Source organism: Micropterus dolomieu, linkage group LG07 (genome assembly GCF_021292245.1).
Source record: "Micropterus dolomieu isolate WLL.071019.BEF.003 ecotype Adirondacks linkage group LG07, ASM2129224v1, whole genome shotgun sequence".
Lineage (NCBI taxonomy): Eukaryota > Metazoa > Chordata > Actinopteri > Centrarchiformes > Centrarchidae > Micropterus > Micropterus dolomieu.
The window spans coordinates 2,137,637-2,150,608 of NC_060156.1; the positions used below are offsets into that span (position 1 = coordinate 2,137,637).

General features: G+C 41.1%; 1 protein-coding gene across 8 annotated transcripts in view; it reads left to right on the forward strand.

Annotated features, from left to right (window-relative positions):
• Window positions 1-12,972, forward strand: part of tns1b (tensin 1b) — a 198,673-nt gene that overhangs the window by 47,737 nt on the left and 137,964 nt on the right. For all 8 annotated transcript variants that reach the window (XM_046053606.1, XM_046053607.1, XM_046053610.1 and 5 more), the window contains exon 2: window positions 11,024-11,138. In XM_046053606.1, the coding sequence (XP_045909562.1) occupies window positions 11,024-11,138 (115 nt within the window). The remainder of the gene's footprint in view (window positions 1-11,023; window positions 11,139-12,972) is intronic.

The following is a 12,972-nucleotide window of genomic DNA, read 5'->3' on the forward strand; positions in this document are numbered from 1 at the left end:
GGGGGGGGAGGTGGCTGAACAGAAGAAGTGCAGGATAAGTGGGATTTACAGCTGGAGTTGGGGGAAGCCTTGAAGAGGGCCGGAAGAGGTCAGGCAAAGGGGAAGAAGAAAAGTGGAGATAGGTCAAAGGTCAGGTGGCCCTAGCTAGCTCCTGTTCAGCTAAGAGAGATGATGAATAAATGCTTTGTGAAAAGGGAACTTGTCCACTGGGAAAGGGGGGTCTGACAAAACAGGAGAGTCGAGGCAGTGAGCGTAACACACGCACAGTCACAGATGGAGACATGGTGGTCACCCCAGTGTGTCTTGTTAAAACGCTCATCCATGCATATGGTGTCCCATATGAGAGACGGCAGCAAGTTAACCCGCTGATTAACCCAGTTGAGTGGAGAGGTCTCGTTCAGTCTTCTGGCCCCGCCAGGACAAACAATAGCCTTTGACTGGTGGGGGCGAGGATGTAGTGCTGTGCTGTGTGTACGTGTATGCTTTTTATTGACTTCATTCAGACTGTAGGAAATCACTGTGACACAGAAAAGGAGGCCAGACTGCTCGTCTGTCTCGGCGGTTATTAGTGGCTCATCTGTCTGTCCGTCAGCCTGCCATTCTGTCTGTGTTGTTGCCTGTCTTTCTTTCTGAGATCTGCTGTTTTCTAGTCAACATAAACACTAAAAATGTTTCTTTTCAGAATCACATAGGGTTTGGGTGGGAGTACTATAATTATTACACCCAGTGGTGTTGATGATCACTTTCTGAGACCCAATACTAAAGGTGCCCTATGGAGAATGCATGTGTGCTGAATAGGGGTGTAACGGTACACAAAAATCTCAGTTCGGTATGTACCTCGGTTTTGAAGTCACGGTTCAAAATTCAAACATTAAATTGCTGCTGGTTTATTATGAAGTAAAATACTGCTGCAAACTACAACCGCGTTCTCCACTAAATAAAATCTTCTCAAAACAATACCACATATAGCTAATAAAATATAAGCCTTCTTCTTATTCTTTTATTCCGTCTATGAGCGTGATCAATTCCAGCACGAAGGCCTGCTCTGATTAAAAAAATATTTTTTCCCTAAAGTCTGTTTAAATGCACAAAGATGTTTGCATTGTGCTCGTTTTTGTTTTTCTCCCTTGTTGCAGTGACGTTCTCATTCGTGTGATACCATTAGTGAGTTAGCAAGTTTGATGTGTTGCCCTAAACATACCTGATCACTACTGAGAAATGTCGCTGCTTTTCGACTTGTCCGTTGTTGTATTTCACTAAGAAACTGAAATGTTCCCAAACAGAAGACGGTAACCATAAGGGAGGGATTTTCAAGCTTTGGCTTCTCTGCACTGGCCATGATGCTCAAGGCACTAGCGCCGTAGCACCGTAAGGCGGAGATTTGGTCCGCCACTTAATATGTCCATGTGGAAAGTCGGAATTTACATATGTTCCACACAGAAAACAAACCTAATATATGACATCAATGACTGCATTCGGTGCACATGTGCAACGTTCCGAGCGTCCTATACTGAAGCGGTCCGGTACGAATACATGTACCGTTACACCCCTAGTGCTGAACACATGCAAACATGCTTCCATGTGTATATGAGGTAATGCATGAGGTGCTGAAAGTGAATGCCAGTGCAATCAGAGGTCAAATCAGTGTGTGTGTGTGTGTGTGTGTGTGTGTGTGTGTGTATTCGTAAGTCTCTGCATGAGTCACACTCTCGAAGCAGTTGAGGTAATAGTTTTGAGTTCTAAACTTAAGGAGAAAAACAGCCTCTTGCTTACCTTATTCAGCTGGAATGTCTGTCGCAAAGCCGAGTCTGGAAGGATTATCTCCATACTATAACTTTACCTAACACAGGCTGAAGCTGAGATATGCATTATGAGGAAAAACACAGCTATTAGACATTAGTGACTCGGCATTTGACAAACACCACATTTCCTGATGTCTTTTTAAGAAATGGATTTCGTGAATAATGTCTTCTCCTACATTGAGGGTCATCGATGGTATTTAATTCTGCAATTTATTATGTGTTGCTGGGAAATTAGAATGCTTTTGTATTTTTAAGGGCACACAAACTAAGGGATGCACAAAACTCAGCATGTAGTTAGTGGCAAGAATGTTTATCTGTCAGTGTGATATTAGTTTTTTTCTCTGTCTGTCGTCCATCTTTTCCTGTCTGCTTGTCTGGCTGTTTTCCTGCCGGTCTTTACTTTGGCAGAGAGTCCTGACATGCAGGTCAAGTGTTCCTGTACACATGAAGAAACTGGAATGCACGTTATCCCTGATTTGCAGCTCTGCTTATCATTTTAATCCATCTGAGACCAGATTCACTTCCAGCTGGCCTGCACATTAAATTATAGTCACCGATAAATAAATATGATCTCATTGTAATTTTTTGTGTATTAGATTGTATTTAGGCCTAAGCGTGCAAGCAGCTGTATGCTTCTAAGGTCTGTGTATGCTGCTCAATGCGGCCAGCTCTGGACATCATTTTTGTCAGTGCAGTTTAAACATTAAAGCTGCAATTTCAAGTAAAATCAATGATTTTTTTGAGGACTGTGTGTAATGCAATTTTCATCATATCAACTTTACAAAGTGATATGTCAATGTTGTGCTTTAAGTTTGTTCTGCTGGCCTCAAGTGGACCAAAATATTAAGTAATGCAGCTTTAAGTTGTAAGTGGGATTGCTGAGACTAGCTGGACTGGACTTTTTGTTCAAAACCTCAGTATAAAGTGGCAAGAGTAGAGGTCAGAGCTAAAGCTATGGAAGGGTAATTCAGCACCTCCCTTCAGGGTTCCTAGAATTCCTGTGAAATTAAAAATGACGGGGCAAAAAACGCTCCTGATAATTAGGATAAACTCAGCAGTAGACGGGCCCAAACCATACACACTTCACTGTGTCGATAAATATCATACACCACCAGCATTTTAAAAAATGAATAGACTTATTGGAAAAATAAGTCTGTATTGGAGGAAGAGAAGCTGGGTGGAGAGTCTTTCTCGTCCATAAGGTCTTTCAGCGGTTGATAAAAGTGTAAAAGGACTGTGGGATATGTGAGGTAGACGTTAGTGTGTACGCTGATGGAAAAGTGTTCATCTATGCGTGTGTGTGTGTTTGGATATTTTTATGCACAAGAGTGCCTGTTTTGCCTGTGTGTGCTAATGAGTGTGAGGCAGGAGATTATGCGCGCGTCTCTAAGGGAACGGGAGTCTGTTCCCAGGAGCTGCAGTGCCTGAGCTGAAGGGGGTATGTGTACACCCTGACCCCAGCTTTCGGGGGTCCCGGTTGCCTGTCTGAAACCATTTCCTTCCTTTGTGGCCCATTTGAGAGCCCGAAGTGTGATGCGAATGTGAAGGACCGAGGCCCTTTGCGTGGACCTGTAACACTCTGAAACAGAAAATAATCACCACATCTCTGAATGTACTGGAGGGGTTGCCTTTAACTCTTCAATTCTTTGTTCCCCACCCCCATACCTCTCCCCGTCACCCATATCTCCCCAAGCGACTCCCCGTATACCCCAGCCACCCCCCAAACAACAAACAAACTCTGAGCGGCGGGTGCATTGCTAATGATGGGAAACAATTAGGGGGTTACAAAAGAGAGCGTCCTGCTATATTGCTCTGTGAGGTATTTACATAGTGTTTTGAGGTTAAATGACTGGAGCCTGGATATCTGGTGAGGGCAAGAGAACTAAAGTAGACAGGCCCGCTGAAGAGATCTTTCTTTTGTTTGGCTTTGTAAAGAAGGATGTGTTGGACTGCCCACCACTCCAGTGATATTGGGAATTAAACCCTTAAAGTTGATGGAATTTCAATTTGAGTATCCCCATGCACACACACCCCTCCAATCTTGTTTCACCCAATCCACCCCAAGATATAAGAGAATGAGAAATGTGTAAACAAGACAAGTGGCACATTTGTCCCCCCGGGGTCTGTCCTACTGGATAAGCCCTGATGTGTGAATAGGTTGAGAGTGTGAGAAGAGCTCAAGAGTGGTCAAAGAGGCTGCTGAATAGACTCCCAGATTGAGACATTCTGCCTGTTTAACACAGAAATGTATAAGTGTGTGTGTGTGTGTGTGTGTGTGTGTGTGAAAAAGGCAGAGAGTGAAAGCTTAAGTTAGGTTTGAAGCCCTGAACTAGTTAACATTGCCGGCTTCATGTATCTGTTAAAGTGATTGCTTTTTGTCATTCAGACATGGGTGTCTGGTATGCAAGTGTTCCCTACAGCTTTATTCAGACATGACTGAACTGTGATGGAAAATACTCTCACTCACTTTTGTTGCCAGCGGTTTAGACATTAATGTCTGTGTGATGGGTTATTTTGAGGGGCCACAACTTTACACTGTTATACAATGTGCACACTCACTACTGTACATTGTAGCAAAGTGTCATTTCTTCAGTGTTGTCGCGTGAAAAGATATAATCAAATGGCTGTGTGATGTGTTATTTTGAGGGGACCGCAAATTTACACTGTACTCACAGGGCGTGGACTCACTATGCTGAGATACTGTATATGGCACCTAGTGCGCTACAGGGAGAGGTGAGACCAGCGATGAGTTGAAAACTTCTGAGGGAGTATTTATTATTCACTAACAAGTTTTTTTTTTGCCGTTGAAGCCTTGATTAATAACTATTGTGAGCCAAAGGACTTTTATTATAATTTATTAGCAAATTGTGCTGCCTGGTTTATGAGGTCCGACAGAATGACAGCGGATCAGGACTCTTTATTTTTTATATATAATTGCTGTTTTCTCATATGATGTTTGAAAAGCATGTTGCTGGTTATTTCTAATTTCATCCATGCAGTTGGCGTGAGTGAAAATATAGAAAGGGTGGGATTACTACTGTGGCTGTAGTGGAGTGGGAGCTTTTTTCAGTTCTCTCATACGCTGATGTGATGGGGGGTTTTTTTCTTGCAAAAAGATGCGATAAAATCATAGTACGTGTTGTAAAAAACAACAACAGTGTTTTGTGTTTTTTATAAACTGGCTTTCATTTTTTTGTGCCCAAGAGATGATTATTAGTGATTCATTTATGTTGCTCTTCTTCCAAAGAGCACGCACGTACATTCAGACTCTGTGTTTGTGTTTTAAACTCTTTGCTGCTGCAGCCTTTCTGTTAATTGGAGGCAATCAGTCAATTCAGACCTGCCATGTTGGAAGTGGTATGGATGAGTGACTTGGTCGGGCCTTTTAGTGTTGTCGTTGTGACTTTTACGGGAAAGTGACTTATTCAAAATTGAGACCAACATGAGCTGTTAAAAAAAGTTTAGTTCCCGTTTCTGTGCAAGGTTAGATGTAACAATGCATTTTCTATTTCTGAACACATTTACTTAGAATTTTAATTTTGACATTTTTTAAATTAAACCTCTGGAACATTTTTCAGGGATTGGGTTTCTTGGGACAGGGTATCGAGGGGAGCGGCTAAAATGCATCTACAGCGGAAAAACATTGCTTATTGCTATGGCAACACTGGCTGATTAAGGTGTTACACCCCTCGTTGCAGAAGTAATTTGATTTGGAATCTGGAAAATGTGTTTCTAAATCATTAGACCCAAAGCACAAGTACAGAGAAGTGTGTCTACATTTATTGCTGTAGTATATTACACATAGGCGATACATATTTTAATTACATATTATAGTTATTTCCATATCATATTTAGATACATTCTACATGTATTTCAATCTACCGCACCCCATTAAACCAGAAACAAACAGATGTCTTCTTGATTGTCAGTCATGTCTTTGGTTTTTCTTTACCACATGAACATTGTTTCATAAAGCACAGCTAATACAACAAAAACATACAGTTAGTTTACGTCCTTTCCCAAATATCTATGCGGTAATAGCATCCAAAACAGATTACTTCATTGCAGACCAAAACTTACTGACTGTTTTGGATGATGTGTTGGATGATGTGGTTAGAGAGTAGACACTTTGACAGAAGCGATTAAACAGGGTGTTCCTCTAACACCTGCCTGCGGCTGGGTCGTTTTATTCATTCTGCTGACACTGTTGACTCCTTTCATGTTGACAGTTGATTCCTAAATGGGCTGGGAGTGAAACCAAAAGATTGTTTTTTCGTTCAAAACACAGCTTGTGCACTGCCTCATTCCAGAGGTATCAATTCCCACAAAGCCTGCTGTCATTTTGACAGAATGGAGAAATATTTGAAGCCCCCCTTCAAACACAGACATGCAGACAGATATCCACACTTACTATACACACTCAGAGTACCATTAAACCCACTTATCGCCCATTTCCAATCCCCTGGAATCCATATAAAGAATCCCAACCCAGCAGGTGCCAGCTGGAACTTTGGCATGGTGGCGCCTTGGATGCCAGGCAGAGACCTCCAGCCCTCCCCTCGAAAAGCCCCCTTGCCAACATGGTGCGTCCTGCACAGCCATGGTCATTATTTCAGCCTAACTAGATTAAGCTAATCGTGTTATGTAGTGGTAAGGCGTAGCCGGGAGATGGAATGAAGGCTCGGCTGTCCTGCTGTTGCCATGTGGCTCTGAAATACAAACACTGAACTGTCACGTAGAGCTTGATAAACACCAGAGGTAATGTCAGACTGTCTGAGTTTCTAGAGCTCAAGAATTGTAGTAAACCACCAATTCTGAGTATCTAATGTATAATTCTGCACCATCCAAGTGCAGGATCTCAAAGATTTTAGAAAGGTTTCTTTAAGCTAAAATATAGTGAGCTTTTGTTGTTATACCTTGTTCTTGCTTTGTTTACTTTTATTCTGGTGCATCAAGTATCAGTTGTCCCCAGCTGGTGAATCTGAATAAGTTTGGAGATCATTTAACTAGTGCCATCATTGCTAGAACGACTGTGAACTCTTAATCTTGTTTTCTAGCACCCTCATTGTGTCTGAAGTCCATTACAGTTGGCCTGGAACTTCTTAAAACATGGTCTAAACAGTGTTATAACATAGATAAGTTAAGATAAAGGTTTTCTGCAAACAAATAAACAAACCCAAGCCCTACTGGTTGGCATCCCCATTTTTCACGCAGTGCTAATATTTGTATAAACATGACTGTAGTTGCTAATATGGATTAAGCTCTAAATATGCTCAGTCCTTCACTTCTCATCATGCATCTCTATGTGCCTGGTAAACAGCAGTAATGCAGGCATTCTGTTGAAAATGTGTCATTTCCAAACCCGAGCTAACAATGCAGTGTGCTTAGATTTGATGAAGTTACCCTAGAGAAGATATTCAACAATTTGCACAGGCTAAGTCGTAGAGCCCGACAGATTTACCGTTTAGCAGATATTAGCGGTCGATATAAGCTTCTTGCAGATATATCTGCATCTGCGTTTATAACAGCCGATATATGACTATTAAAAAAGAAACAGAGAGTCGGACCCTTCCCTCAGGCCGTGAGTGTTACCTAGTTTGCCCACCACAGGGCGCGCTGCAGCTCCTCTGTTAACAACACTGCTGCACCACAGACCAAAACATCAGCTGACCGCAGCCTACTGGAGACACAGAGAATAGCTCCTGGTAGTGCTCACAGTCAATGTTCCCGGTGATTTAGTCGTTTGTCAAGCCCTCATCACTTCTCTTACCATACCAGACCTCCTAACCCTCCCGTTTTTCACTTCCCTCTCCAGACTCACAGCAGTGTGTTTAATGTTACGGTAGGTGTGTGGTGGTTACGCTGCTGGCAAACGTGATTGTAGATTTATTCAGTTAAACAGTTCTAGCAAATGGTCCTCTCATTCCTCTCTAATTAATTACTGTTAAACATTTCTTAAACATCACTTACAGGAGTTGAAGCTGCCCGTTGATAAATTAGCCACAAAGCTGACTAATGCCATGTTTATCAGTAGTAGTAGTAGTAGTAGTAGTAGTAGTAGTAGTAGTAGTAGTAGTAGTAGTAGTAGTAGTAGTAGTAGTAGTAGTAGTATATTAGTTTTTTTTATAGTTTCTCTTTCGCTGGACCCCACAATACATACACTATTTAATTTAATGTTCATTAGTAATAGTACTCCATAATTTATAACAGATCAGATATTTATAAAATGTTTTCTGTAGTTTTCTACATTTGACTCTTATTTATCACATATTTTGTTGTACTTTTGCTCAAAGTACTATTTAGAACAATAAAAAAAGTTTCTTTTTATACTGCATTATGTCGGGGTATCTTGGTGAGGTCGGTCGCAACATAAGAAATATTAGGGATAATTTTTGTTTATGTTGTTATGCATTTCTTAAAATAAGGGGGGAAAAGAATATCGGACGATATACTGGCACGTCGGATTTTAAAATCCTCAAATATCAAAATCCGCATCGGGCTCCACTAAGTAGTAATCCCCATGACCAGTAAACATTATTGTTAAAGATCTAAATGTGAAATGAAGTGTAGAATATAACAAAAAGTGATATGTGTAATGAGACTACTTCTTCCACGTCTGGATCCATATGACGGTGTCAGTATGAAGGCTATGTATTAACTAGAAAAGAGACATCATGGGAAACACACAAGGGGCTTTCCTTTTCTCCTGCTAAGTCAGTTCCTTCTGCTAATAGCAAGAGGGAGGACAGTCAGTGAATTGAGGAGTGATTCTCTGTCTGGTTTATCATTCAAGTGTCAGGCTCTGTACTGTGATTGCACACCCTAAGCCGCTTTTCCAACACGTCGCCTTTTAGGATTGATGAGAAGAAAAAAGGGGGTCATTAGTGGTTCTAAGGTTACTGTGGTTGGTAGTCGGGGGATTCTTTAGAAAGGGAGCTGCTATATTTTCCTTGCCATGCTTTGAGATTCTATAGTCTCCTCATATGAAAATTCCTGTGAGAAGGCCCCCAATATGCCAACCACATGGCCACGTTTGGCCCTGTCCAGCATGCACACACATTTAATAGAAGCCTCATGTCTGGACGCTAAACTGGCACTTCCTGCCTTGGAAACGCATGCACCTTTTCTCTACATCCCTGTATAGAACATATGTACTGTTAGGCACATTAAAGACAGACATTCAAGAAATATTTATCTATGGTAGGCTCCGTAATGTTGCCCTAGTCTCTTCTGGTGTTTGATTATCTAGTGATTGTACTGGATAGTCTAAAACTTTCACAGCCAAACAAAAGGCAAATATTTTCAGATGAACAGTAAAATTTCTATTCAGTTTGTTGTCTCACCAACACTGTTTCTGTTATATGATTGCAGGCTGGATTAAATTCTGCTATATCTGATGTAATATAGGGATGCACCGAATGTCCGGCAACTGAAATTAATCGGCTGAAAATAGCAAAGAGAGCATTTTGTCGGCAGTGTGGAAGCATTTAAAAGTAGGGCTGGGTGAAACGGCTAAAGATGTTATCACAATAAAAATATTTCATATTATTCGATATCGATAATTATCACGATAAATGTCAAATCATTATTTCTTTCAAGTTTAAAGGTGGATTTTTGCTCCTGAGTGAAAGCTGAAGAAACCAGATGGTTAATTGTGTGCTTAAACTTGTCTTCATTGTCAGAACGTGACAAACACAGCTCACAAATATGAGGTAGATCATTCAAAACTATTATGATAAAATCTTCTTCAGTCCCTTTTTCCTTGATGGAAAAATTAGATGCTAATTAGTTCGTAATTCAAATGAATTAAATCAAACATTTATTGACGACATATTGAACGTTTGTTATATTGTTATTGAGGAAAATTATATTGCAATAATTATCATTATTTTTTTACTGCACAGTTCTATTTAACAGTGTCTGGGACAGACGCAAAAATGGCCGTTTGCAGACACATTAAGATCAGTTTACTGGTCATAGTAGGCACTGACCAGCCTGTGGAAACAGAAATGGCCGTTTGCAGACGCTGTTCTGCTGAATTGTCTCCTAGCACATCCGCTCCATCTGTGGCTGACTTCTTAAAAAAGAACCGCTTTGAGTGTTTCTGTGAGGCCCAGAGCGAGCTGACAGGCAGGTTAGAGACTTTATCCTGTCAGTTTGTCTCTTTACAAAGACGAGTGCTGCAGGATGAGAGTCCTGCCTGAAGAGAGGCTGTGAAGACCAGAACCACAAACATTATTTATCAAACCGGGTCGGACTGGATGAATTTAGCGCGAGGAGGAAACACATGTGACAACGTCCTGTTTTCAAAATAAGGCGTCTGTACAGGATGGAAATAAGATTAATTGAATAATATTCACAGGAAGTATAAAACATATTACATGTGTCCATTAGAAGTAAGTGGACTCATGTAATTTACTTTACAGGACCTTCTCGGGCCCCGGGCCCCCCGCCATAGTCTCTCCACATCTTGTGGGAAACACTGAGGAAAAAGCACATTTTGATTTTGATTTTAATTTAATTTAGCAGTGGGGGGAAAAAAGGCAAAATAAATGGAAAAAAATATTAAACACCTTGTTCGGTATTCGAGAAAGTTTTTCATTATGTATTAGGTTTCTGACAAACAATTTATTTTCGGTGCATCCCTAATATAAAACAGTTGTGGCTAAGTACTCATACAACATAATAACTATAATATTTGGTAAGGTTGTCTTGCTTACAGAGGGATTCATTGGACCACTATTCCCAAAACTCCAAACCTCAAAGGAAAAATGGGGACCAGCTGAGCAAATACACCTCAGAAATGATGTCATGGTTGGTCGTCAGTAGGGAAATGGAAACATGATGCAGGTTTCTCGTAAAGACACTGCAGGAAACAGTCAAACCTCCAAAGCTTGGCTTTTCTGTTTGCCCTCCAGCATTGCAGAATGCCAAGTTTACAAAGCAGACAGGAAAAGGACCGGGGAGGTAAGCTGGTTTACACTGGAGGGAAAACAACAGGCTGCAGACAGACACAGAGGGGTGTTGAGCTGGGGTGGGGAGCAATGCCAGATAGTTTCTCCAAAGAGTTGCATAACACACCTGCAAGGAGGGAAGTTAGATGACAGGACAAATGTTGGGAGGGGGAGGGAGGAGGGGGTCCAAATGACTCACCAGGTCACGACATTTTAACACTAACATTCCACCTCTTTTGTCTTCTGTTGTTGTTTTCTTAACTGTAGCCAGAGGAGTTGGAGGCTCTTCACTCCCATACGTTCCGGGTGAAGACTTTCAAGAAGGCCAAGCACTGCGGCGTCTGTAAACAGACCATCCTCCAGGACGGACTCATCTGCCGAGGTCAGTCACCTGTCCTGAAACTCTGATTTCTTGGTCTTACTGTAGCAGCTGTTTTTGTAGACACCACTTGGAAATCTTTTTTTGCTGACCTCTAGGTGTCCTCCAGGACGCAGTGACATCCCACATCTCCCTGCCACTTAGTGGTGTGGTTGGTCACAGCCGGTCAGGCTAAAAGAATTTCATTACCGATGTGCTAACAGAGGCGTTTAGTATTTTGAAATTCTTGCATGCCAAAAAATCTTATTAACTGTATACCTAAAACCGCCAATGGGAAAAGGAAGCAGCTATTAGAATGCATTGATTTTGTGATTAATTCTGTTAATTCTTAACGTCTTCACCATGTAGGTCATTCTCCTGCACTACACATGCAGTGGCACTTTTAATGCCAGCCACTCACTGATGTTACAGATGTTGTAGTTATATTCTGAAAAAAGTTTTTACTAAACAGTACACTGTGAAAACGATATACTCACACGAGGGAGCCGCACACTCTGTTGAAGGGACCGCAAACACACCTGTGTCAGAGGGCCAGATTGCTTTGATAGCAGAAAAATAGATTGATAACGGCTGGTGCTGAAATAGATCTCGGTCATGACAGCTACAGTTACTCACATAATCACTTCCTCTTAAGTGATTGTGCCTCCAAAATAAAACCGCAAAAACGTTTTTTGCAGCAATGCTTCATGTTGAGTTCATTGAGAGCTTTTACTTTGAAAAGTTCTGAAGGACATTCGAAAGTGTCTCTGGCTTACTTGACACACCTCTGAAAAAGCCATCAGTAAACATGTGATTGGATTCCCCTGAATTTCCTCAAGGAAATGAAAATTAGTGTCCATAGGTTTATGAATGCGGATCAAACGCCGGGACGCGCACACACTGCAGCACATGCTTTATTGCAAGCATGTGTAAAAGTGTCTTTATAGGCTAATCAATTTGTTTAACAAGGGAGAAAAAAAAGTCTTTTGGGATCAATCATACAACTCCTTCAACGGGAGTCCCGCACCCCACCGACTGAGCTAAACGTGCACGCGAGTATCCAAGGATTTGAAATAATTTAACTGAAATAATGTTCTGGCCCGCCCGCCAAAAATGGCCCGATGTCAGACTTATTTGGCGACCCCTGACATATACTGTGTCATAAGGGCTACATTGGATAACATTGTGACCTACTGGCCTATGTTTTATATCTGTCACAATTATTCTTAGTAGTAGTAGTAATATTAATAATTATAATAATAATAATAATCTTTATTTATAGCAAACTTTTCAAAAACAAGTTACAAAGTGCTTTAACATGTGCAAAGGCAATAAAACTCATAAAACAAATACATTCTAAAAACAAGAAAACACTTAAGAGACTAAAATACACGTTAAAAGTAAAAATAAAATGTATATAAAATAGAATAAAATCATATCAAATAAAATCAGGAAAGGCTCTCCTTTAAAAGAAGGGACTTAAAAGAGCCTCGGGGCCCTGACAGCAAACGCTCTGTCCCCTTTAGTTTTCAGTCGAGACTCTGGAACAGACAACAGACCTCTGCCCGAGGATCTCAAGGTACGTGCTGGTGCGTATGGGACTAAAAGTTCAGAAATATAACAAGGCGAGAGGCCATGAAGAGCTTTAAAAGTGATCAATAGAATTTTAAAGTCAATTCTAAAACATACTGGGAGCCAGTGTAATGAAGCTAAAATAGGAGTAATGTGGTCATATTTCTTTGTTCTGGTTAAAAGCCTGGCAGCTGAGTTCTGGACAGTCTGGAGTCGATCAATAGATTTTTGGGTTAAACAGGTGAAAAGGCTGTTGCAATAATCCAGGCGTGATGAGATGAAGGCG